The sequence below is a fragment of the Leucopleurus acutus genome, assembly GCF_964270905.1.
Source record: "Leucopleurus acutus genome assembly, chromosome: 4".
NCBI lineage: Eukaryota > Metazoa > Chordata > Mammalia > Artiodactyla > Delphinidae > Leucopleurus > Leucopleurus acutus.
Window position 1 is genome coordinate 299,374 of NC_139146.1, and position 23,550 is coordinate 322,923.

At 56.5% G+C, this 23,550-nt stretch overlaps 1 protein-coding gene across 1 annotated transcript in view; it reads right to left on the reverse strand.

The window, feature by feature from the left end:
- Positions 1-244: 244 nt before the first annotated feature.
- The window catches only part of CPLX1 (complexin 1), a gene marked incomplete at both ends in the record, with an annotated part of 34,391 nt that continues 11,085 nt past the window's right edge, over positions 245-23,550 (reverse strand). Inside the window, 2 exons of the mRNA XM_082838965.1 lie at positions 245-442; positions 7,270-7,445. Coding sequence (XP_082695091.1) covers positions 245-442; positions 7,270-7,445 — 374 coding nt within the window. The remainder of the gene's footprint in view (positions 443-7,269; positions 7,446-23,550) is intronic.

The following is a 23,550-nucleotide window of genomic DNA, read 5'->3' on the forward strand; positions in this document are numbered from 1 at the left end:
GGGGGGGCCGGGCGCCCCTCCCTCGGAGGCGGTGGCGATCGCGGAGCGGGGATGGGGTGAGAGGCGGGCGGAGGCTCCCCAGGCTCGAGGGGGCCAGGCAGGCGGATAGACCTAGGGCTATGGCTTATATTGGCGTTGGGGGGCTGCACTCTGCTCCCGACATCCCTTCAGGCGCCTCCGCGGAGGGCAGGACGGGGGTGGGCGAGGGGGCGGGGCTCCGGGCTCCTGTCCAGCTCCAGGGGCGTTACTTCTTGAATATGTCCTGCAGCGGCCCGGGCAGGTACTTGATGACCGTGTCCAGGATGCTCTCCTCCTCTGCCTCCGGCTCGTCCCCGCAGCCCGGCGGGATGGCCTTCTTGGGCCGCGTCAGGCTGCCCTCCGCGCTGGCCTCCATGGCGGCCTGGGCCTCGGCCTCGCGTTCCTCCTTCTTCTTGATGCCGTACTGCGGGGGACAGGGCGGGCGGGCTCAGGCGGGCAGGTCCCGGCCCCGGGTCCCAGCCCCGGGAGGGGCGCTCTCGGGACCCGGGCGGGCGAGACCCACCCTGCGCTGGCGGGATCGGCCGAGGGGTCTCTGCAGGCAGCCCCTGCGGCTGAGAAAGGCGTGTGCGGGAGCGGACGACCACCAAGAGCCCCGGCAGGGGCGGTCCCCACCCCGGAGGCTGCCGGGAGGGGCGGGGGCGACGGCGGGAGCCTGGACGGGGGACCCCGCTGAGGGGGGAACCGCGGGAGAGGGAGCGGGGGAGGGGGAGGACGAAATTCGCGGTTCTCCGTGGGGGCGGGGCGCTGGCCGTGGCCCCGCCCCACCCTGGCCCCGCCCCCCCGCGGGCCCGCCTTCCGGGGAAGCGGCCGCAGTCCTCAGCCCGCCTTGGGCTGCGGTCCCGGAGCGGAGGGAGCCGGGGCAGAACGCCTGCCCACGGCGGTGGAGAAGCCGGTGTTCTGTGGGTGGCGGGCCCCACGCAGCCCAGATCCTCGGTCCAGCGACATGTGGCCACACCCTCCTGCCTGGCCAAGTACCCCCGGATGCCACCAAGACCCCAGTCCCTGGGGGGTCACTCTGCATGCTCCGTGTCCGGCGGTCACTTCCAGGTGGATGTCCTGGAACCCCATCTAGGTGTGACCTCAGCAACACCCCTGGGCACTGCTGAGCGCCCCCAATTCTGGTTTCCTGCGTGTGTCTCTGCCCTGAGCCCTCTCCCACATCTCCCCTCATCAGTGGATTGGTGTCCCCCCAAAATTCATGTCACCTGGAACCTCAGAATGTGACCTTATTTGGAAATAGGGTCTTTGCAGATATAATTAGGTAAGAATACAGATGAGCTCTTTCTGGGCCCTAAATCCAAAGAGAGTTTCCCTGTAAGAGAAAGAAAAGGATGCGCAGAGTAAAAGGTGAAAACGGAGAAAGGATTCGGAACGACGTTGTCACAAGCCAAGGACACAAGCATTGCCGGAAGCCCCCAGAAACCAGAAGAGAGAAGAATTCTCCCCCTCAGGTTTCAGAGGGAGCACAGCCCTGCTGACACCTTGATTTTGGGCTTCTAGCCTCCAGAACTGAGGAAGTAAGTTTCTAGGAGACGAACCCCCCCCTCCGCCAGGCCCATCAGCGTCCTCACCAGCCCTCCCGGAAGAACAGAGCACGGATGCGCGTGCGCCTGCGGCCATGCGGCCATGAGACCAGGGAAACGCCTCCTGCCCTAGGGCTGCTGGGAACCTGGTGGGACCAAGCTGGCCTGGTGTGTTGGGGGGCAGGTCGCCCATCTGGGGTGCAGAGCTCAGGACCCGCCCAGGCTGGGGAGAGGGGTGCCCCTTGGCCAGGTCTGCGGTCCTGGCTCACACATTAGGGAATGTCTGGGAGCAGAAGCACTGATGAGGTAAAGAGGAAGCACTGGGGAGCACGTGTGGGTGTCAGCGATGGTGGATTATCCGTTACTGACAGGCTGCAGAACCCTCCTGGGGAGCACACAGTGCAGGACTGCTGGCCCTGGGGAGGATCCCCCATGCCCGGCCATCTCTCCTCACCAGCCCCTCCTGGAAGAAGCGGTGGGCTCTGCTTCTGGTGCTTGTGGCAGGTGTGGGGGTGTGTGTGGGGGAAGGGCACCCTGGCCCTCCAAGAAGACCCTTCCCTCTGTTTCCAAGTTGGGGGGTGGGGGCTGGCTGTGTCCCACTCCCCAGCTTACTGAGGGAAACCTCTGCACCCACCTCCTCCCTCGAGGCTGCGGATGGCTTCAGGCATGGCGGAGGCAAGGCCCACGTTCAGCAGAGTCTGAAGAGGGAGGCCATGCTCTTGGCCCACCGGTGACCAGAGCGCAGCCTGGGTCCCCTCAGCCAGAGGCGGCAGGGATGATGGGTCTGTCTACCCTTCTTCAGCAGGGGCTCCAGGCAGCCTGAAGGCCCCTGTGCACCGTGAACAAGAGCCAGGAGCGGGGAGAGGGTCTCCATGCGGGGTGGGGGGCGTAGGGCACCAGAGTATATTCTGAGCAGCGGCACGCTACCCAGAGGGCCTTCCCACTGAGCACCGTCAGGTCAGCTCAGGATGGAGGGTGCGACAAGCCGACCAGACTGCAGCCACTCGGGTGGACTGGCCCTAGGAGCACAGCCCTCCTCCCGGGTCACCACACCTGCCGCGACCTCCTCACCACGGGGGGCTGTGGTGGCCGAAGCCCACACACACTCACAGCAAAGGTGCACATGCTCAGGGGAACACACGGTGCTGGCGGAACGGGCGGGTGACAGTGGCACACACGTAAGAGCGGGAACATGCGGTATGTGGTCGAGCAGAGGGGCCTCCCTGACTCGGGGTTGGGAAGGGACCTGTGTCAGGTCCTCCCCTCTAGGGTCCAGGAAGGAGACTCCAGGCCCCAACCCAGCTGCTCCAGAGGCTCATTCCGAGGCTAACGCCACTCTGGGCACACCTGAGGGCCACCTTACTCTCTGGGGTGCCGCCAGAGCCTGGCTCTGATGTGGTCTGGCTGCGAGCCGGTTTGGACACCCCCCATCCTCCCCAACCACTGAGACGGCAGGGCCCCACCGCACACCCTGTGGCCGGGAGGGAGCCCAGGGCGGCCGGCACCCTGGGCAATGCGGTACTCCTTACCGGTGGGAATCCGTATGTGCCCACACCTGTTACTCTCAGCACAAACCTGGGATGTGGGGGCCGGACCGACTCGGACCCACCAGCTCGGCGCTGGCTTGAGGGTGGTTGTGGCTCGAGGCTGCGGAACGTGGGCAGCTGGAAGCACCAAACCTGGCAGTGCGTGCGCAAACCAGAAGGTGGGTATGCAAATCAGGAAGAGCGTATGCAAATGACGCAGGTGGGCCAGCCTCCCCTCCAACCTGGACCCGCGCAGCTCAGCGCCTGCCGGCGCGTGAGATGGTAAGTCCGGAATGCAGACGAGGTCGCCTGGGGAGCCGGGCGCCCAGACGACGCGTGACCCCGGCCTGGCCCCTCGGCCCCCACCTGATGGAGCCCCCGCCCCGACCCGATGGGGCCCTGTATGGCGCAGCTCGATGGGATCCCGTGCCATGCAGCTCTGCACCCTCTTCTCTGACCAGCCTTGAGGTCTGGGAGTGGGTGGGGAGACACGGCACCAGGAGCCCCGGGGCCAGCGAGGGCCACTGGGCGAGCCACACCTCAAGGCCAGGGTTCCCACCTGTGGGGAGCAGGAGGGCAGCAGGGGGCTGCCTAAGCACGCAGGGTGGAGAAGGGCTCTGAGGACACGGGTGTCCCGCGGACTTCGCGGGGGCAGGGCCTGGGGGCGTGGGGAGGGGGAGGGGTCGGTGGGCAGGGGCGCCAGGCGCTGAGCTCCCGTCAGAGTCAGGACAGGGGTGTGCTCTGGCCTGCACCCTGCATCGCCAGGGGACACCTGGGGCTCCTGGGGCTCCAGCGTCCAGAATGTGGCAGGCCTGTCCTGAGCTGCCTCTGACCCACGAGTGGGGGCAGCTCACCATCGCCCTCTTCCCTGCACACTCCCAGGCCTGGCCCAGTGGCCACCGCCTTGGTTAGCTCTGCAGTCACCCAGGAAAGGCCCCCACCCGGCGGACTCAGCTCTGTGGTGGTCGGGGGGCCCCAGCAGGCGTCTGTGTGCTCCCCAACACACCCCACACTGTCCCTGCAGGCCGCCCTCCAGGAACGGGCCCTGGCGCACTAGTCCCGCCTAAACCCCTGACAGCAGGAGAGGAAACCTGGGCCCAGCCAGTGCGCGGGGCGGGGGCCGGCTCTGACCCCTGCCCTGGCCACTGGCCTCGGCGGACACCACCCCGGCCCCTGGGCGGCCCAGATCAGACCCCGGATGTGCGCAGGAAGCAGGCCCGGGCCCGGTGGGATGAGGCCTGCCGCTGCGGCTGGTGGAGCCACGGCGGGTCTGGGGGTTGGCGGGGGCTATAGAAGCAGCCCGGGGCCCGTGCAGGCGGTTCAGAAGCGAAGGCGCTCACCCGCCCAACGCGGGCCCCAGATGGCGGGGTGCTCGTCTGGGGAAGCAGGACCCCTGCCCAGGGGACCCACGGGGCACAGGCTGGAGGGCCCTGGGGCTCTGCCAAGGGGTGCAGCCCTCCATGTGGCCGCCCCGGAAGCTGGGGTCCTGAGGACGGGGAGCACGTGATCCATCGCCCGTCCCTGGCTGGGGGTGGGGGTGGGTGAGGGTCACCCTGCCCCCTGGCCTCACATGGAGCCGCAGGACCTCAGCTGCCCTCAGGGTGGGGCACATCCCCACTTCCACTGGGACTCACTCTGTGACCTTTAAGTCCCACTAGATGTCCCAGAGGACGAAGAGGACCCTGGAGCTGATGCCTATTCACTCACTCATCACTCACACACTCATTCACTCACTCACACACTCACACACTCACACACTCATTCACTCACTGCTAGCTCAGCATCCCAGCGCAGGTGCAGGCCGGCAAAGCTCCCGTCCTCCCCGTGAGGGCAGGACAACGAACAGCTCACACGTAAAAAGCATGAGCGCCACAGGCCAAGGCAGGTGCAGCGCAAAATGAAACAGGCAAGGAGTGGGGGCGGGGGGAGGAGCCTCAGGGGGCTCCAGAGAGGAGCAGTCAGCCACGCAAAGGCCCTGGGGCAGTGGGAGCCCCGCTGGGGGCGGGGAGAGGTCATCGCACACATAGGGCTGGGGCCCTGGGAGAAATGGGGGCCACTGGCGGGTGTGGAGAGAGGAGGGACAGAAGGGCCTTTCCTATTAAAGGCAAAATGAGCGGAGTGTGTTATGCACAGAAACCCACACTGTCAGCGCCTGCCCCACCCACACCCTGGCTGAGCCGTGGCCCCAACCTACATGCACACCTGAGCTCCTGGACAGCTCCCGAGGCTTGGGGCAGGGCTCACCGGGCAGCTGGCTCACAAGGGGGAGGGGGGGAAGCCGTGCCCACAGCGCCACACCCCCAGGGGGCTCCGACCTGGCCACACACTGTGACCTGTTTTGGGGGCTCGAGGGCTGGGATGAATAAGTTCACCCTCCAGGATTCCCCACTAGGTGTCCACCTGGGGCCAAGCCATGGCTAGCAGGCTGGCTGAACACAGATGGACAGTGGACAGACGGACCTCCCCATCCTTCCCTGCCATCTCTCGGTCTCTGTCCCACCCTCGGGGCTACCCCCCATTACTCCCCTCTCAGAAGATACTCTGCCTGGGCGGCTCTCACTCTGTCTCTGTCTCTCTGTTTCTGTCTGTATCTCTGTCTCTCTATCCTCTGACTCCCCCCAGCCCTGTCCTCCATTTCCCGATGGCTACGCTGATGTCCCCCAGCACAGCCTGAGTGGGGTCTGGCCGTCTCTGCTGTCTGATCCATGGTGCGCATTTCCTGGCTCTTCCACAAACAGCTCAAAAAGCCTTGAGTCCTCAAGTCAGGACGGCAGCAGGGCTGGTCCTGGGGGTGGGGGGCTCACGAGTTGCCATCCCAGCAAAATCAACTCGAACTTTCTGCAGGTCCCAGGAAAGGTGCCCAGTGACCAGTGGGGGGAACATCAGGGTGAGTGGCCCCCATCAATGTGGGGGACCCCTTGTGGGCTCAGAGACCTGCAGGCGCCCCGCCTGTGCCCCCACCTCAGCTTCTGCGTCAGGCTGAGGTGCTGAGACACCAAGTAGGTGAGATGGTTCTGCGGTCTGAGCCGTCCCGCCCCGAAGCCCAGGCACCTTGGCTGGTCCCCCTAGGGCTGGGGACTGTGGAGATGCCCTCAGGAGGCCCCCACCGCCCCCACCTTGCCCCCTACCCACAGATTTCATGCCCAATGTCTGGGAGCGCTTCCCTCGGGCCCAGAGACGGGGGTGTCGGGGTGAGGGGCCAGGACAGAAGCAAGCGAAGCAGCATCCCCCAAACTGAGTTCCCCACCTGGGCCCCAGGACCCAGTGGCTGGAATCGAGCGCCTTCGACGGAGGGGCCTGGCCTGTGCGGGGCCAAGGGTGGCGGGCGAGCCCCGAGATGGTGTGGACCTCTGGAGGCCACGTGGCTCAGGGACGCCCTGGGCTCCTCGGGAGGGCTCCTGTCCTCCACCTGGCGCCCAGCCCAGCCCACTCCGGACAAGGCCAGAGCTGCTGCCCCACACTTGCCCTCTCCCGGCCTCTCCAGCCCTTCTGACCCAGGCGCTGGATGGGCAACTGAGGCTGGGCGGTGGACATGCCCCTGGGGCACAGCCCACCTGTGGCCTAGCTGCCGACTCAGCCTCATACACCCACCCCTGCTCTGGGCCTCGGTTTCCGCACCTGGAACGATGCTCTCACTGCCCTCACGCACAGGGGAAGGTCGCCCAGATGGTTTTGGAAAAGGTCGTGGCCTCCAGCTTGCAGCCAGCCCCCAACCAGACCTCACAGCTCGCAGGTCCGCTCCCCCAACACCCTGCTTGAGGCCCACCCAGGGGTGGTGAGGTGCCTCCCCCGCCCATGACGACCCACCGACCCAGGGCCTGCCTGTGGGCCAGCCCCTGACTGCGCTGCGCTGCCCCCCCCCTCCGGGCAGACCCCTGCCGGGTCGTCTGGGGCAGCCCCGGGGTCGGCAACAGGAAGAGCTGGGCTAGGGTTGACCCCGTGTGAGGAGCCCGGGAGCATGGGAGCGGGTCCCTGCCGTCAGGCCCAGGAAGGACTCGGGGCCGTGCAGAGTGAGCCCCGTCCCGGTGAGCCCGTGTGGCAGGCGTGCACCCTGGGGTGCGGTGACCCCGGCGGCCTGTGCCCCTCCCGCCGGACCACCCCAGGGTCTGCTCTAGAGCTGCAGAGGAGGGGGGCGAGGGGGCCCCCGGCGGCAGCACCGCGCCCCCGCCCCGCGCGCGCACCTTGTCGCGGATGCCCTGGCGCATGACCTCGCGCTCGGCCTCCATCTTGGCGTACTTGGCCTTGCGCTCCTCCTCCTCCTGCCGCAGCGCCTCCTGCCGCTCCTCCTCCTTCTTGGCGGCGTCAGGGTCCTTCTCCTCGTCGCCCCCGAGCATCTTGCCCATGTCCTTGGTGGCCCCTGGGCACAGGGAGGCGGCAGTCAGGCCGGGCCCGCCCTCTCCCTGCCCCGCTCCCGTCCAGCAGGGCGGCGGCCTCAGGCCTCTGGGCCGCGGCTGCGTGTGCGTGAGCTCCTGGGGTGGAGCGTGTGTGTCTGCGGGTGTCTGAGGGCAGCTGTGCGTGTGTGTGTGTGTGTGTGTGTGTGTGTGTGCGCGTGCGCGCGCGTCTTCTCCGGGCCCGAGTGCAGCAGAGGCTCAGCCTCCCCAACGTGGCAACGTGGCAGCGTGGCTGAGTGCACGGCTGTGTGGGCTGAGGCGCCGGGGACAGGCGACAGGCGTCTGGCGGGCTCTCGGTCACTGTGCAGGGCTGCTGGCGGCTGCATGTGGCAGCCCCAAGGCCATAACTTCTCTGCCTCGCCAGCTGCACTTTCCTCACGAGCTCCTGACTCACAGACGACAACAAACACCTCCTCGGATGCTCTCTCTGGCTCGGCCCCCGGGACAGAGATGCGTAATTACTGCCTCAGAGCGTGGTCCTGGCCCGCGGTGGCCCCAGCCCCACTGCACCCGGATGCACGGGCGTCATGGGGAGGGGAGCACAGGGGTTAGCGCTGCGGGTCAGCCGACCTCAGCCCCTGCGGCCAGTCCCCCAGAAGCGCCCAGCACATACCCACACATGGCCTACAGGCATGAGGCCAGCGCCCCGTCACCCCTGCACACCCCCTGGGAACCAGCCACGCTCCTGAGTGGACCCCGGGCCAGGTTGCTGCCCTGTGACCGCCGTCCTGTCCCCCGCCTCTCCAGCCACCGGTCTCTGCAGGTCCTGCCTCTGCCCTCTCATCCCGTGATGGTCCCTCCCAAGCGCGGCCCAAGGCTAGCTGAGTCCACGCCTCGGGAACAAGCCGCGAGGTGGGTGTGTGGCTGCTGACGCCACCACCCCTCTACGCCCATACCCAGGGGTGCCCCCTTCCCCGCCCTGGCTTCGAGGCCCGGCTCTGTCCTGCCCGCTTCTCTCGGAGTCTCCACTGCGCTGTCCTCAGCGCTGCAGGGACTCCTGTTCTGTTCTGAGGCTGCACAGGTCCGTGCAGCACGGAACCTGGAGAGACTCCCTGCCCTGCAGACACCTGCACCAATGACGCAACTGCCCGTTCTTCGGGAGTGACACCCCTGCCCCGTGTGGGCAGAGGGAACCACTTGGTGGGAAGGGGGCAACTTCTGGTTGAGTGCTCTGGGCTGAAAACTAGACCTCCGTCGGGCCGGGCCACGCCTGCACCACGTGGGCCTTCCTAGATGCTGAAACTACTACAGGGTCGCAGGGTAGTTGCCACCAGTCACTGCAGGGACGGGGAGCCCGCCTGGATGGGGCTCGGCCGATGGCACAGATACAGACGCTAACAGAAAACCAAGAGCCTCGCGTCAGTTTCCACCCACATCTGCAGAATTCTGCAAAGGAGATTTCAAGCCAGTGGCTCAAGGAACTGGTCATGAGCAGGGCTGCTGATACACCGTCTCATCGCTCCTTGGATGAGGGGCTGGCATCTCCCCACCTCTGGGGCCGCCGTCCCCGGCGGGCGGTGGGGCAAGCAGGGACCCCCAGTCCGCGAGCAGCTGCAACCTTCCAGCCTCCCTGGCCGGCGGCCCAGCTTCTACGCAAATCCCCCCTTGAACAAGCTCGTTCACACTAAAGTGAGAGTGACCGAGAGCTCCTTCTGCCCCCTGGAGAGTACTGGCATCTTAAGGCAGAGGTGGGTGAACCAGTCTCGTCTACATCTCTCTCCCAAGAGGGAAAGTGGGTGGAGGCTGGGGTGGGGGCTGGAGGGGCCTCCCTGCCTGGGTGGTCTGGGGCCCCAGACCTGCTCCTCCAACGTGCTGTGTGGCTCTGGGCCTAGTGGTCCAACAGGCGTTTACTGAGCAGACCAGGGGTCTGGCCCTGCCCCCACTGGAGCACCGGGCTGACCCCCGGAGGCAGAGAGCTACCCCAGCACACGGAGGGGACTCTGGAGGCCGATGGTCTCTCCACGGCCAGGGCGGGGCACCAACGCTCACTCGACCGCGGTGTGGACGCCCGGCACCAAGATCGGCACCGGCACCGACGCTGCGGGCCCTCCCCCGGGGCCCCGCCCTTCGCCCGACCCCGCCTCCGCACGCGGCCCCCGCACCGTCCCCACGCGGTGCCCAAGGCTGGACCGAGAGCCGCAGCCCAAGCCTCCCGAATCCCAGGCGGGGGTCCCGCAGCCGGCCGTGCCGGCCACGTAGAGGTGTGGGCACAGGGGCCGACCCCACCCCTGCCCTAGCTCTTCTCGGAGCCTCACCTTGCCGTGACTAGTGGGGAGGGGGGCGCCGGGGCAGGGGTGGCGGGTCCCAGCCCTCCTTGACGGTCAAAGCCCTGGGGACGACCTCAGTGCAGGATGAGGTGGCAGCGCCTCTCTAACCCTGGAGCAGGTCCCACACTTGGGTGCGGGTTACGCAGAAACCCAACAGCTAGGGAGAACTTTCTAGGACAGCGTTCGCGGGGTGCCCGCACAGGAGGAGACGGGGTCTGCCCACACACTGGCCTGTGGATGGTGGACAGGAGCTGGCCCGGGCCTGCCCTGGCCTCCGCCTGCCGTAGCTCTGCGCCGTCCCTCAGTCCACGGCCCCCAGGTTCTCCTCCCTCCCTGACATAATACCCACCCCGACTCTGTAGGAGATGAAGATGCTAAGATTTCTCTGCAGGCCTGCGGGGGGCGACGTGGAGTGAGGGGCTGCGATGTTCCTACCTCAGGGCCTTTGCACCTGCCGTTCTTCCTTGCGCTGAATTCCCGAACCTCCTCCTACTTGCTCCCAACCCAGGGTCTTTCTAGACGGGTTTTCCTGGGACTCCGTGTATGCACTGGTGGCCCCTGTGGTCAAAACCCTTCTCAGCGTTCACCACCTTGGCTGCATTCGATTACGCTGCCTCATACGTGATGGAAACGATGTCTATTTAAACAGTACGTAAATTAAAGCTGACCCCTAAAACTTCATTTGGAAATAATTTTAGGTTTACAGAAGAGTCACGCAGGTAGTCCAAGGGCTCCTGAGCGCCAGTGGCCAGCATCACCCCGTGTTGACCCTGGTACGTTCATCAAAGCGAAAATGACCTACACTCTGCCATCGGCCAAACCACAGGCCGTATTCAGACGCCGCCACCTTCTCCACTAATGTCCTTTTCTGTTCCAGGATCCAATCCAGGGCACCATGTTGCATTTAGACTAAAGTCAATTTTTTAAAAGAGAAAACTACTTTTTAAACTTGAAATAAAACTATCGGAAAAATTATGAAATTTAATGAAAAGCTAAAAAACACCTAAAGAAAGAAAGATAATTGTCATGCTTACGGATGGGGAGACTCCGTAATGTAATGTCTGTTCTCCACAAACTGAGTCACAGATCTGTGCAGTCGCACTCAGACTCTCAAGAGCTAGAAAGGGGGGCTTCCCTGGTGGCGCAGTGGTTGAGAATCTGCCTGCCAATGCCGGGGACACGGGTTCGAGCCCTGGCCTGGGAGGATCCCACATGCCGCGGAGCAACTGGGCCCGTAAGCCACAACTACTGAGCCTGCGCGTCTGGAGCCTGTGCTCCACAACAAGAGGGCCGCAACAGTGAGAGGCCCGTGCACCACGATGAAGAGTGGCCCCCGCTTGCCACAACTGGAGAAAGCCCTCGCACAGAAACGAAGACCCAACACAGCCAAAAATAAATTAAAAAAAAAAAAAAAAAAGAGCTAGAAAGGAAATTCTGTGACAATTGGCAAGTGAAGAGTGTTGCATAAAGAAATGCAAAGGCCCCTGGTCAGGAGACACCGCAGAGAGAAGCAGAGGAGGTGAGCCTCCTGCCAGGAGGGGCCGCCATGCGTGGGACATAGCATGCAGTTCTGCAGGGGAGGGAGGCAGAGTGACTGAGTGGACAGACTGCCTGTAGACCCACAGACACACAGACACGGGGCTTGGACACGTGGCCAGTGACAGGAAGGGCCTCAGAACCCTGGAGAAGAGAGCCATATTTCCCTGGGGTGACTGAGCTCCTTGTGAGAAGCATGGAACTAGACTCTCACGTAACACCACAAATTTTTATTGATTATCAATCTGAATATGACCCCAAAATAAAGCGGGCCCTGCTCACCACAACTAGAGGGGGCCCGCGCACAGCAGCGAAGACCCAACGCAGCCAAAAATAAGTAAGTAAATAAATAAATTTATTAAAAAGAAAAGTAATAAAAAATAAAAACAATTCCATTAGCAATGCTGACAAAAACATAAAAATCTATGACTATATTGTTAATAGATGTGCAAGTCTGTTTTACCTAAGACTATAGAATTGTTGAGAGAAATCTGAAACGACCTAAACGAATAGAGAGATACACCATGTTCATGGGCTCAGCACTGCTATGAGATCAGTTTTCCCGAACACTGGATTCGGTGCAATCCCAAACAAAATGCAAATAGGCTTTTTTGAACAAATTTACCGGCTCATTCTAAAGTTTATATGGAAATGGCAAAAGGCCTGGAATAGACAAAACAATTCTGCAAAAGGAGAACAACTTTAGAGGACTTACCCTGCTTGCTTCCAAGGTCCACTATAATCCAGACAGTACGGTACTGACAGGAGAATTGACATGTGGACCCATGGGATGGAATAGACAGTCCAGAAATAGACCCATATATGGTCAAGTGAGTTTTTGACAAAGTTGCAAAGATTATTCACTGAAGAAAGGATAGCCTTTTCACATGCGTTACTAAAACAATGAGATATTCCTACGCAAATGCACAAACAAACTCATAAATGTCTTCCCTAACCTCACACCTTATACAAAGCTCAGTAACAGACCTAATGGAAAAGCTAACATTATAAAACTTCTAGAAGAAAGCATAAAAGAAAATCTTGGTGACCTTGACCTAGGCAAAGATTCCTTACACAGGTGACAAAAAGCATGAGCCTTAAAAGAAAAACTGATACATTGGACGTCATCGACAAAAAGCTTCTGTTCTTCAAAAGACACTGTTAAAAAAAAAAAGAGAAAAAAAGGCAAGACTGTGAGAATATATTTGCAGACCATGCGTCTGATAAACTCTTATATCCAGAATACATAATGAACTCAAGGACAAGAGCACAAACCACCTGATTTTAAAAACAGAAGCTCTGAATAGACATTTTACCAGAGAAGAGACACAGGTGGCAAGTAAGGACCTGAAAAGACGCGCCTGCTCTTTTACAAAGAGCGATCAACACGCTCGGCCGTTAGGGTGCAGACTGAACTCACAAAGCGGGACCACCAGGCGCCCACACGATGTCTACGATGAGAAAGACCAAGCATGTGCTCGGAAGCTGGGGGGTACCCAGGACCCTCGCCCGTGGCCAGCAGGACGGCGGGGGTGTAGCCGCTTGGGACGGCAGTTGGACAGTTTCCTATAATTAAACGTGCACCTCCACCGCAATCCCACTCCTCGGCACCTACCCAGAGAAATGGAGACGCAGTGGGAACGGCATGTGCAGCCCAATCTGTAACAGCCCCAAAAGAGAGGCCCCTCAACGCCCATCAGGAGGTGAACGGACACACGAAGGCTGGTCCGTCCACCCGAGGGCACTGATGCTCTCGGCAGTGTGGAGGAATCTCAAAACCTTTACGCTGAGTGAAAAAAGCCAGGCACAAATTCTATGACTTCACTTATGTCAACAGAAGTGCAAATCCGTGTATGGTGACCGCAAACACGTCAGGGTTGCCTGCGGCCCAGGGCAGGTGGGGGGCTGCGGGTTGCCAAGGGGCCGTGCAACAGGGAAACGCACTTTACCCAGGCAGTGCCCACCTGGCGTCAATCACATCACACCCAAACTGATCTAAGGCCCTAACAAACGAGCAATGAGACGTGTGATACAGGCCGTCTTCCCCGGTCGTCACCCGGCCAGATCCAAGTAATGAAAAGGTGACCAAACCCATAACTTTACAAGTTTGAGTTTTAGAAACATGTCCCTGATTAACCCTTAAGTTGAAGGGGAAATAAAACTGAAATTGTAAAAACTCTAGAAAGCAAAGAAAAATAAGCACTTTCTGTCTAAACTGGGATCCATGTGGCTAAACTGGGATCCACGGCTAAGCTGGGATCCGCGGCTAAAACTGTTTCTGGAGGAAAAGTTAGAGCCTTTCATTTTAAAGAAGAAAAAGAGAAAGCTTAGGAACTTCATTATTACCTTTGAAAAATAGTTTTGGAGGGTCTACTGAATTTCATAAGGAGAAAAATTAAGGGGTATTACACTATAAAAGGAGATATCAAATTCTCTCTCCGCACCCACCTCTTTTGCCGGTGACATGACCATATACCTAAAAAACTCATGACACTCCAGTGAAAACCAACCAGAACCAATGATGGAATGTGGCAGAATAACTAAGTGCAATATTTATAGATAAATAATTTTTAAAATTTGCCTCATACTATCAATAACAAGCTAGAAACAAAATGGAAACAATGGTCCATTTACGATAATTATAAATGTAGAAAATCGGAATACGTTTAACAAAGAGACCTATAGCACCTGCACGTAGAAAATATCTCCTTAAATGTGATGGCTTTGCACAGACTCTTGAGGTTCCTGACGGGCTGGCTCAGTGTCATGAAGATGCCAGTCCCTCCAAAGTTAATATACCATTGTACACAACCTGGGTTACGCTTCCAACGGAAACTCCAACAATTCTTTCTTTTTTCTTTTTTGGGGGTTTAGATAAAGTTACGGTTCACGTGGCAGAATAAATGTCAGAGGAGATCTGATCCAGGTGCCTTACGGATGGGAAATGGCATCCCTGCTGTGGGTCCTGGAAACACCTGGAGAGTAACAGTGAGAAGGTCATTGACTGGAGATGTTGTTTCTTTTAAATTTTTTTTTAAAAATTATTTTATTTATTTATTTTTGGCTGTGTTGGGTCTTCATTGCTGTGCACAGGCTTTCTCTAGTTGCAGCGAGCGGGAGCTACTCTTTGTTGTGGTGCGCGGGCTTCTCATTGCGGTGGCTTCTCTTGTTGCGGAGCACGGGCTCTAGGTGCGTGGGCTTCAGTAGTTGTGGCACATGGGCTCAGTAGTTGTGGCCCGCGGGCTCTAGAGCACAGGCTCAGTAGCTGTGGCGCATGGGCTTAGCTGCTCCACGGCATGTGGGATCTTCCCAGACCAGGGCTTGAACCCATGTCCTGTGCACTGGCAGGTGGATTCTTAACCACTGCGCCACCGGGGAAGCCCTGGAGATGTTTTAAATGCGACCATGTCTATTGCTGGGGAGCCCAGGAAGGTGCCCCCGGAGTCTGGGCGGGGGTGTGCTCCCAGTGGGTTGGGCCGCAGTCACACTCAAGCGCATTCAGAATCCACTCACCCACCCACCCTGCTGGCCCCTCCCTACATCCATCCCAATGAACCACACCCGTCCCTGGAGGAGCCGGTGCTGAGGCCGCTGACTTGGCCTGTTTGTTTCCGTTGCAGCCCCTGCAAATGGCTGGAGACAAGCTGACCTCTAGGGCACAGGGCCACGTGGCCACGATGCCCCCATGTCAGGGAGTCCCAGGCGGCCACGGGCGGGAGGTTCCACCATACGCTACGAGGGCCAAGTGCAGACAAGGAGAAAAAATCCCTGTGTACGTTTTTATGATTATCTAAAGACAGAAAACAGATTGGCAGGTCACAAACCAGGTTCACGCCAAACCTAGATCCTAAAAAACACAGCCCGTGTTTTTTCCAGACTCATGGAATGTTCACAAAGAGCAATTGAATGTTCGTCCACAGCCTGAAGAGGCTCCCCTCACAGTCATCATCATGGCCATCACTTAAAACCCAAACAAACCAAAGCCAACCCAGGGAACAAGTGTCGGCCAGGATGTGGGGAAACTGGAGGCCTGTGCACTGCTGGTGGGAACTTAAAATGGTGCAGCTGCGTGGAAAGCAGTATGGAGGTTCCTCAAAAAATTAAATATAGAATTACTATAGGATCCAGCAAATCCACTTTTGGGTATAAACTCAAAAGAACTGAAAGCAGGAACACTGAGAGAATTGAAAGGAGATGTAAGTACCCCGTGCTCACAGCAGCAGCATCACAATAACCCAAATGCCCACCGACAGATGATGGATAAACAAAATGTGGTCCATCCATACGATGGAATACTGTGCAGCCGTTAAAAGGAACGCAATTCTGAGACACGCTACAATGCGGTGAACTTTAAAAATAACATGTGAAATGAAACAAGCCAGACACAAAAGGACAAATACTGTACGATTCCACTTACATGAGGTCCCTAAAGTAGGCAAAATCAGAGAGACAGAAAGTAGATGGTGGGAGCCGGGGGGGGGGGGGTCAGTGCTTCACGGGGACAGAGCCTCAGTTTGCGAAGATTGAAAAGTTCTGGAAACGGATGTTGACGGCTGCACAGCAACGTGAATGTACTTAATGCCACTGAACTGTACACTTAAGAATAGTTAAGAGACTTCCCTGGTGGCGCAGTGGTTAAGAATCCGCCTGCCAGTGCAGGGGACATGGGTTCGAGCCCTGGTCCGGGAAGATCCCACATGCCGTGGAGCAACTAAGCCCGTGCACCACGACTACCGAGCCTGCGCTCTAGAGCCCATGCTCTGCAACAAGAGAAGCCACCACAATGAGAAGCCCGCGCATGGCAACGAAGAGTCGCCCCTGCTCGCCACAACTAGAGAACGCCCGCGCGCAGCAACGAAGCCCAATGCAGCCCCACTCCCCCCAAAAATAGCTAAAATAGTTAAAACGGCAAGTTTTATGTCATGTACGTTTTATCCCAATAAGAAAAGAGAAAATTTAAATCAATTTATAATCCCATGTCTCAAAAAAACATGTCAGGCTGCAGAGACAACCTCAACATGTTTTCAAAGTAGGAATGAGACCAAGTGTAGTGTCTGATGGCGTCAGGAAAGTAGCACGACAAACAGGGAAACTGGGAACAAAAGCCCTCCTCCCAACCCTACAGACATGAAGTTTCTCTTATGCGTTAGAAAACACGAGTGAAACTACAGTCGCTGCATTTCTGGGAGCTTGAGTACCATGCGATGCAAGATCTAGTGAGATCTTCGGGGCAGCCAGCCTGCAAAACCCCTGGGGCCCGGGCCTCACACCTGGGCTCCGGCCTGGGGGGCGGTGCAGGGGGAGGCGAGCTCAGCTGACAGCAAGGGCACCGCCCTAAAGAGGTGGAGCTTCAAACTCCGTGGATGTGGACAGGCACCTGCTCGGGTCGAGGGGACGGAAAAGGGCACAAAGATATGCGAATCCAGGAAAAAGTGAGGGAGAAACAGCTGCATTAGACGTTAGATGTTAGAATGATCAAGTAACATCTTTACACTCTGTCCATACACTTGAAAACCTGCGTGAAGTAGATTTTCTAAAAAATGTTGTCAAAAACTCAGAACTATGCCTAAGAATTCACAGATGCATTCTTTCAAACAGTCAAGAAACAGATAATTCTTACGATATTTAGAATGTTCTTGGAAGGGAGGAAAAGAAGGAAATCCTCCCGGTTATTTCTGTGAAATCAGCACAAGAACGATGCCAAAACTCGGCTGGGGCGGGCCAGGCTCCCACGGAAACAGCAGTGCCAAATGCTAAGCCAGAGATGGGACTGAAGGTTGGCATTTCTTACAGAATTCTACAGAAAAGGTTCATTTTAGGGATGCAAAGGTGGCCCGATCAGAAAGCAGTTATGTGCCGACGCTGTTGGGGGCCACCAGCCCGCCTGGTGCGGCAGGGACCGTGTGCCTGTTCCCAGCCCCCGCCCAGGGTCCCGCGCGGCCTCTCCCTTCCTCCCCTGTGGAGGGTGTTGAGCTGAGGGGGCCGCCCCGCAGGCACGAGGGCAGGGGCTGAAGCTCTAGCTGTCCCCGGCCCGCCTGGAAACCGGCCTCAGGCACCGTGGTCCACACACCTGACCCTCCCAACGGCAGGCGTCCTCGGTAACACAACCAATCTTAAAGCCGCTTAATGGAGGCGTAGCGGCCGTAGTATAAATCACGCAATTAGACAAACGTGCACATCCATGAAGCCACCACCGCAGTCAGGACACTGGGCACATCCGTCCTCCCGAGGTTCCTGGCGGCCCCGTGTAATTCCTCCCACCAAACCACGTGCAGACGACCGCTGACCTCCTTTCTGTGCCTGCAGGTCACTCCCCAGAATCTTATATAAACACAGTCACAGCACAGGCGGCCATCGCGGGACGGGGCTGGCTGTTCACCGAGGTGGTGCTTTGCTGAGTGCCCACCGTTCCTTCCCCTTTAGGGCTGAGAGGGTGGGCACCGAGGGTGTGTCCGGTCACCGGTAACGGACGCAGGGTTGCTTCCAGTTTGGTCTTTGTGGATAGAGCCGCACAGACAGTCTTGTGTGTGTGCCTGCCTCATTTGTCGTGGGGGGATACCCACGAGTGGGCACCGAGTTGTGTGGCAAACCGAGGTTCCACTTTTCAGGAACTGCCAACTGTTTTCCAAAGTAGTTGTGCCGTTTTAAACTCCCACCAGCGTGTACGGGGCCCATTGCTCCGCGTTCCCGCCAGCACGTGCTCCTAGGTGCCCCTGAAGTTCTAACCGCCACGGCGGGTGCGAGGCAGCCGCTGCCTTTCTCTTCTGAACAGGGATGTGAAGCATCTTTTTATGTGCTTAGTAGCTATTTTTATATCTTTTTTGACAGAATCCCTATTCAAATCGTTTGCACACTTTCAAAAATGCACTTTTTATTTTAGAACAATCTTAGATTTACAGAAAAATTATGAAGAGAGGCAGTACAGAGTTCCCACGTGCCCCGCAAACACGTAACGTTAGAGTAGCGCAACTGTCACAGTCGAGGAGCCCACGTCAAGAACGTTGTTACTAACCGATTTCCACAGTGTCTGCCTGCGGTTCCCTCTCTGTTCCGGGATCCCGTCCAGGGACCGTATACGTCAGTCGTCACATCTCCTTAGGCGCCTCTGGGCTGCGACAATTTCTCAGACTTTCCTTGTTTGATGACCTGGCCAGCTGTGACGAGCGCTTTGCGGGAATTTTGTTTGTCTCTCAATTAGGATTTGTCTGATGTTTTTCTCTTGATTAGACTGGGTGATGGGTTTGGGGAGAAGGACCCCAGGGGAGGCAGTGCCCTTCCCATCCCTTCCCATCCCATCTAGGTCATGCTCTCATTGTGACCTGCCACCTCGATCTCCCAATTTGAGCTGAGGGCTATGGTCCACCTCCTTGAGCTTCTGCCCATTTCTTTCTTTCTTTTTTTTTCTTTAAAGTCATGTGCATGATATATATATATATATATATATATGTTTAATAGATTTTATTTATTTATTTATTGGCTACACTGGGTCTTCGTTGCTGCACGTGGGCTTCCTCTAGCTGCGGTCAGCAGGGGCTACCCTTCGTTGCGGTGCACGGGCTTCTCATTGCGGTGGCTTCTCTCGTTGCAGAGCACGGGCTCTAGGTGCGCAGGCTTCAGTAGTTGTGGCATGCGGGCTCAGTAGTTGTGGCTCGAGGGCTCTAGAGCACAGGCTCAGTAGTTGTGGCGCACGGGCTTAGTTGCTCCGTGGCATGTGGGATCTTCCTGGACCGGGGCTTGAACCCGTGTCCCCCACATTGGCAGGCGGATTGTTAACCACTGCACCACTAGGGAAGCCCCTTCTGCCCATTTCTTGATTGGGTTGTTGATCTTATTATTGAATGGTAATTGGTATTCTGGATACAAGTCCAATTTTATTAATCTTCTTAACTAACTTTGTTCATCCCCACCCCCATCTCATTAATTTCTATTTTGATCTTTATTTCCTTTCTCCTACTTATTTTGGGTTTTGTTTGATTTTCTTTTCCTAGTTTCAGATGTTAGAAGTTGAAGTTAAGGGACTTTCCTGGTGGTCCAGTGGCTGGGACTCCGCACTCCTAGTGCAGGGGGCCTGGGTTCCATCCTTGGTCGGGGAACTAGATCCCACACGCCACAACTAAGACCCGACACAGCCAAATAAAATATAAATAAATAAATATTTTTAAAAAAAGAAGTTGAAGTTAATCATTTGAGACTTTTCTTCATTTCTATTGAGGTGTTTAGTGATATAAATTTCCCTCTAAACATGACTTTCCTGAATCCCACAAATTACCGTTTTTTAATTTCCATTCAGTTTACAATAATTTCTAATTTCTGTCTTAATCCCTTCTTGGCCCCATGGGTTGTTTAGTTTCCAAATATTGGGGGGATTTCCCAGATATCTTTCTGTTGTGTGCTTCTTGTTTCATCCCAATGTGGACAGAAAACACATTCTGCATGGCTGGAATCATCTACGTTTGTTGAGACTGGTTTTGTGGCCAAGAAGGAGGTCTATCCGGGTGGATGCTCTGTGAGCTGTGAGTGTCCTCTGAAGTGTCTGCAAGAAGAAGGTCTATCCGGGTGGATGCTCTGTGAGCTGTGAGTGTCATCTGAAGTGTCTGCAAGAAGAAGGTCTATCTGGGTGGATGCTCTATGAGCTGTGAGTGTCCTCTGAAGTGTCTGCAAGAAGAAGGTCTATCCGGGTGGATGCTCTGTGAGCTGTGAGTGTCCTCTGAAGTGTCTGCAAGAAGAAGGTCTATCTGGGTGGATGCTCTGTGAGCTGTGAGTGTCCTCTGAAGTGTCTGCAAGAAGAAGGTCTATCTGGGTGGATGCTCTGTGAGCTGTGAGTGTCCTCTGAAGTGTCTGCAAGAAGAAGGTCTATCCGGGTGGATGCTCTGTGAGCTGTGAGTGTCATCTGAAGTGTCTGCAAGAAGAAGGTCTATCTGGGTGGATGCTCTGTGAGCTGTGAGTGTCCTCTGAAGTGTCTGCAAGAAGAAGGTCTATCTGGGTGGATGCTCTGTGAGCTGTGAGTGTCCTCTGAAGTGTCTGCAAGAAGGAGGTCTATGTGGGTAAGTGCTCTGTGAGCTGTGAGTGTCCTCTGAAGTGTCTGCAAGAAGAAGGTCTATCCGGGTGGATGCTCTGTGAGCTGTGAGTGTCCTCTGAAGTGTCTGCAGAGTCGGTCGGCCAGGCCGGTTGGCCGTCTGCTCAGGTCTGTGCGTCCTTCTGAGTGTCGCCACCCGAACCTGCAGGTTGTCTGTTTCCCTGCTAAGTCCTGCCAGCTTTGCCTCGCGCGTCTTGAAGCTCAGTTGTTACTCGTAGAAATGGTCGGGACTGTGGCGCCCTCTTGATTAACTGGCTGCCTTCTCACTGGGATCGGGCCGTCTTCAGCCCCGGCCACAACCTTTGCTCTGAAATCTCTGTCTGACACTGATGTGGCCCCTCCAGGCTTCTTGTGATTAATATTAACATGGCTTCTCTTTTTCCATCTTTCTATTTCTCCCTTATTTGTGTCTTCATATTTCAGGTGGGTTTCTTAGAGGCCTCATAAAGTTGGGTCTTGATTTTCTACCCAATCCAACATCTCCGCCTTTTACGAGAAGGCTCCCAAGAGGAAGAGCAGAAGAAGCCACAGATCACCAGGCATCCCTGAGAATAAGAAGAAGGGACGACCTCGGTTGTGGGGAAAATTATCCTGACTAAACATGGGTCTGCTCCCACCTAACAAAGCTTAAAGACAAGAAGGGAAAGAATCAGACTGTCTCTAAATAACCTGATCGCATACTGAGCAAAGTGCGTATATTTAGGAAAACAGAAATGCCAGCAGCGACAGGGTGAACGAACTCACAATGTGTGGCGTCCAGTGAAAATGTTCCAGGCGTGCAGAGAAGCGGGAAAACACACAGCATAACGAGGAAGGACCGACAGCGCTGACTACATACACACGTACGGCGAGAATATCTAGAACATCACAGAGTTAAATGGCAAACGGCAAGAGTGGAACGGTAACTAACAGAACATTCACCTAAAACGTAGAAATCATAATAATGGCAAATACTGGGTGTTCAAAAATTTTGCTGAGTGAATGAAAGATGCTAAATCACACTGTTATCCCCAAAATGTAATTAAAAATGAGATCAACTTTATCCACCCAATCGGCAACAGTTGGACAAAACCCATGTTGGGGAGCGTGTGTGTGATCTGCACGATGGAGCCTGGCCGCGGCATATTTCAGCGAGATCTACTTAGAGGGCAGTTTGGAAACGTGTGGCAGAAGATTAGCCGCGCACATCCTTCTGCCGTATTGTATTCCTGTCAACAAAGATATCGCGTGCTATTAATGCCATGTATAAAATAGATAACTAATGAGGACCTACTGTATAGCTCCGCGAACTCTACTCAGTGCTCTGCGGTGACCTAAATGGGAAGGAAATCCAAAAAAGAGGGGATAAGGACTTCCCTGCTGGCGCAGTGACTAAGAATCCGCCTGCCAGCAGGGGACACGGGTTCGATCCCTGGTCCGGGAAGATCCTACACTCTGCGGAGCAGCTAAGCCCGTGCGCCACAACTACTGACCCTGTGCGCCACAACTACTGAAGTCCGCGCGCCTAGAGCCTGTGCTCCACAACAAGAGAAGCCACTGCAACGAGAAGCCCATGCACCGCAAGGAAGAGTAGCCCCCTCTCGCGACAACCAGAGAAAGCCCGCGCGCAGCAACAAAGACCCAACACAGCCAAAAATAAAGAAATAAAATAAAGAAAGGTTTTTAAAAAGAGGGGACACATATATACGTATGGCTGGTTCACTTTGCTGCACGGCAGAAACTAATACAACACTGTAAAGCAACTACACTCCAATAAAAATTAATTTAAAAAACCCAAAACACGAGGATATCGTGGTTTCCTGAAGGCCACCCTCTGCGGCCACAGCACTGCCACCTGAGCACGAGGACGTGCCTGAAAGACAAAGGTCCTGCTTGACTTCTCTCCCACGCGCCACCTCTTGAGGCCTCACGTTTACTGTTTATGGACCTGGGTTTTGTTTATCTGTTTCCGACACTAGAATGTATGCTTCATCAGATGGAGACTCTCCGTCTGTGTGTCTGGCTTATGGTTAAGAACTCAATAAATATATATTGATTGACAGGATGTAAGTGCAGGAATGCCCAGTGCAACGTTGTTTATGAGTGTAAACAGGCTGGATGTGTGATGCACAACATTCGGTACTGGTTAAGTCAATGGTAGTGAATTCATTCAAGTGCAATGACAGGCATCTTAATACCAGATGTCCCGATGTCAGGCATCCTAACACCAGGCGTTCCAATGGCAGGCGTCCTAACCCCAGGCATCCTAATAATACCAGACATCCTAACTCCAGGCATCCCAACACTAGACGCTGCAATACTACTTACCCTAATACCAAGCATCCTAACCAGGTGTCCTAGTACCAGATGCCGTAATACCACTTGTCCTAATGTCGCCGTACCTCGTTTTTCTGTGATTTGCTTTATGGTCCTTTACAGATACTGTGTTTTTCACAGACTGAAGGTCTGTGGCAACTCCGCGTCAAGCAGGACTGTTGGCACCATGTTTTCAATAGCATGTACTCGCTTCATGTCTCTTGTCACATTCTGGTAATTCTCACAATGTTTCACACCCTCTACCAGCAAAAAAGATTATGACTCACTGAAGGCTCAGATGACGGTTAGCATTTTTTAGCAGTAAAATTTTTAATCAAGATATGTACACTTGATGTGTCTTGTTTTAGACATAATGCTATTGCACACTTAACAGACGACACTGTAGTGTAAACACATCTTTTATTTGTACTGGGAGACCAAAACATTCCCACGGCTCACTTTACTGCGACACTCTTTATCGCGGTGGTCTGCCACCAAACCCGCAATATCTCTGAGGTCTGCCTGCACTGGTCTTCTCGACAGCCGGCGGACTCACTCCAGCTAACCCTGTGCTCCATGTCCTAATTCCAGGAGGTCTAACAGCTGATGGTACCGAGTTCTAGTGAAACATGCTGGATCGAACGCACGTGCTTATCTAAACCGCTTTCCACAGCCCCGCTAAAACTGGAGCGAGGGATTGTGAAAGTATAATTCCACGAGGACAAACAGACAGGAGAGGAGAGAACAAGGTGGCCGAGGTATCCAATTTGGGGAAATGGAGAGCAGACGTGCAGGGGGCACCCAAGCAAGAACAGGGGGAGAGACCGCTGCGCAGCTCACGTGCAGGCAGAACCCAGGCCGACTCTGGTATCAGAGGCGCTAGGTCCTGGGGGAGGG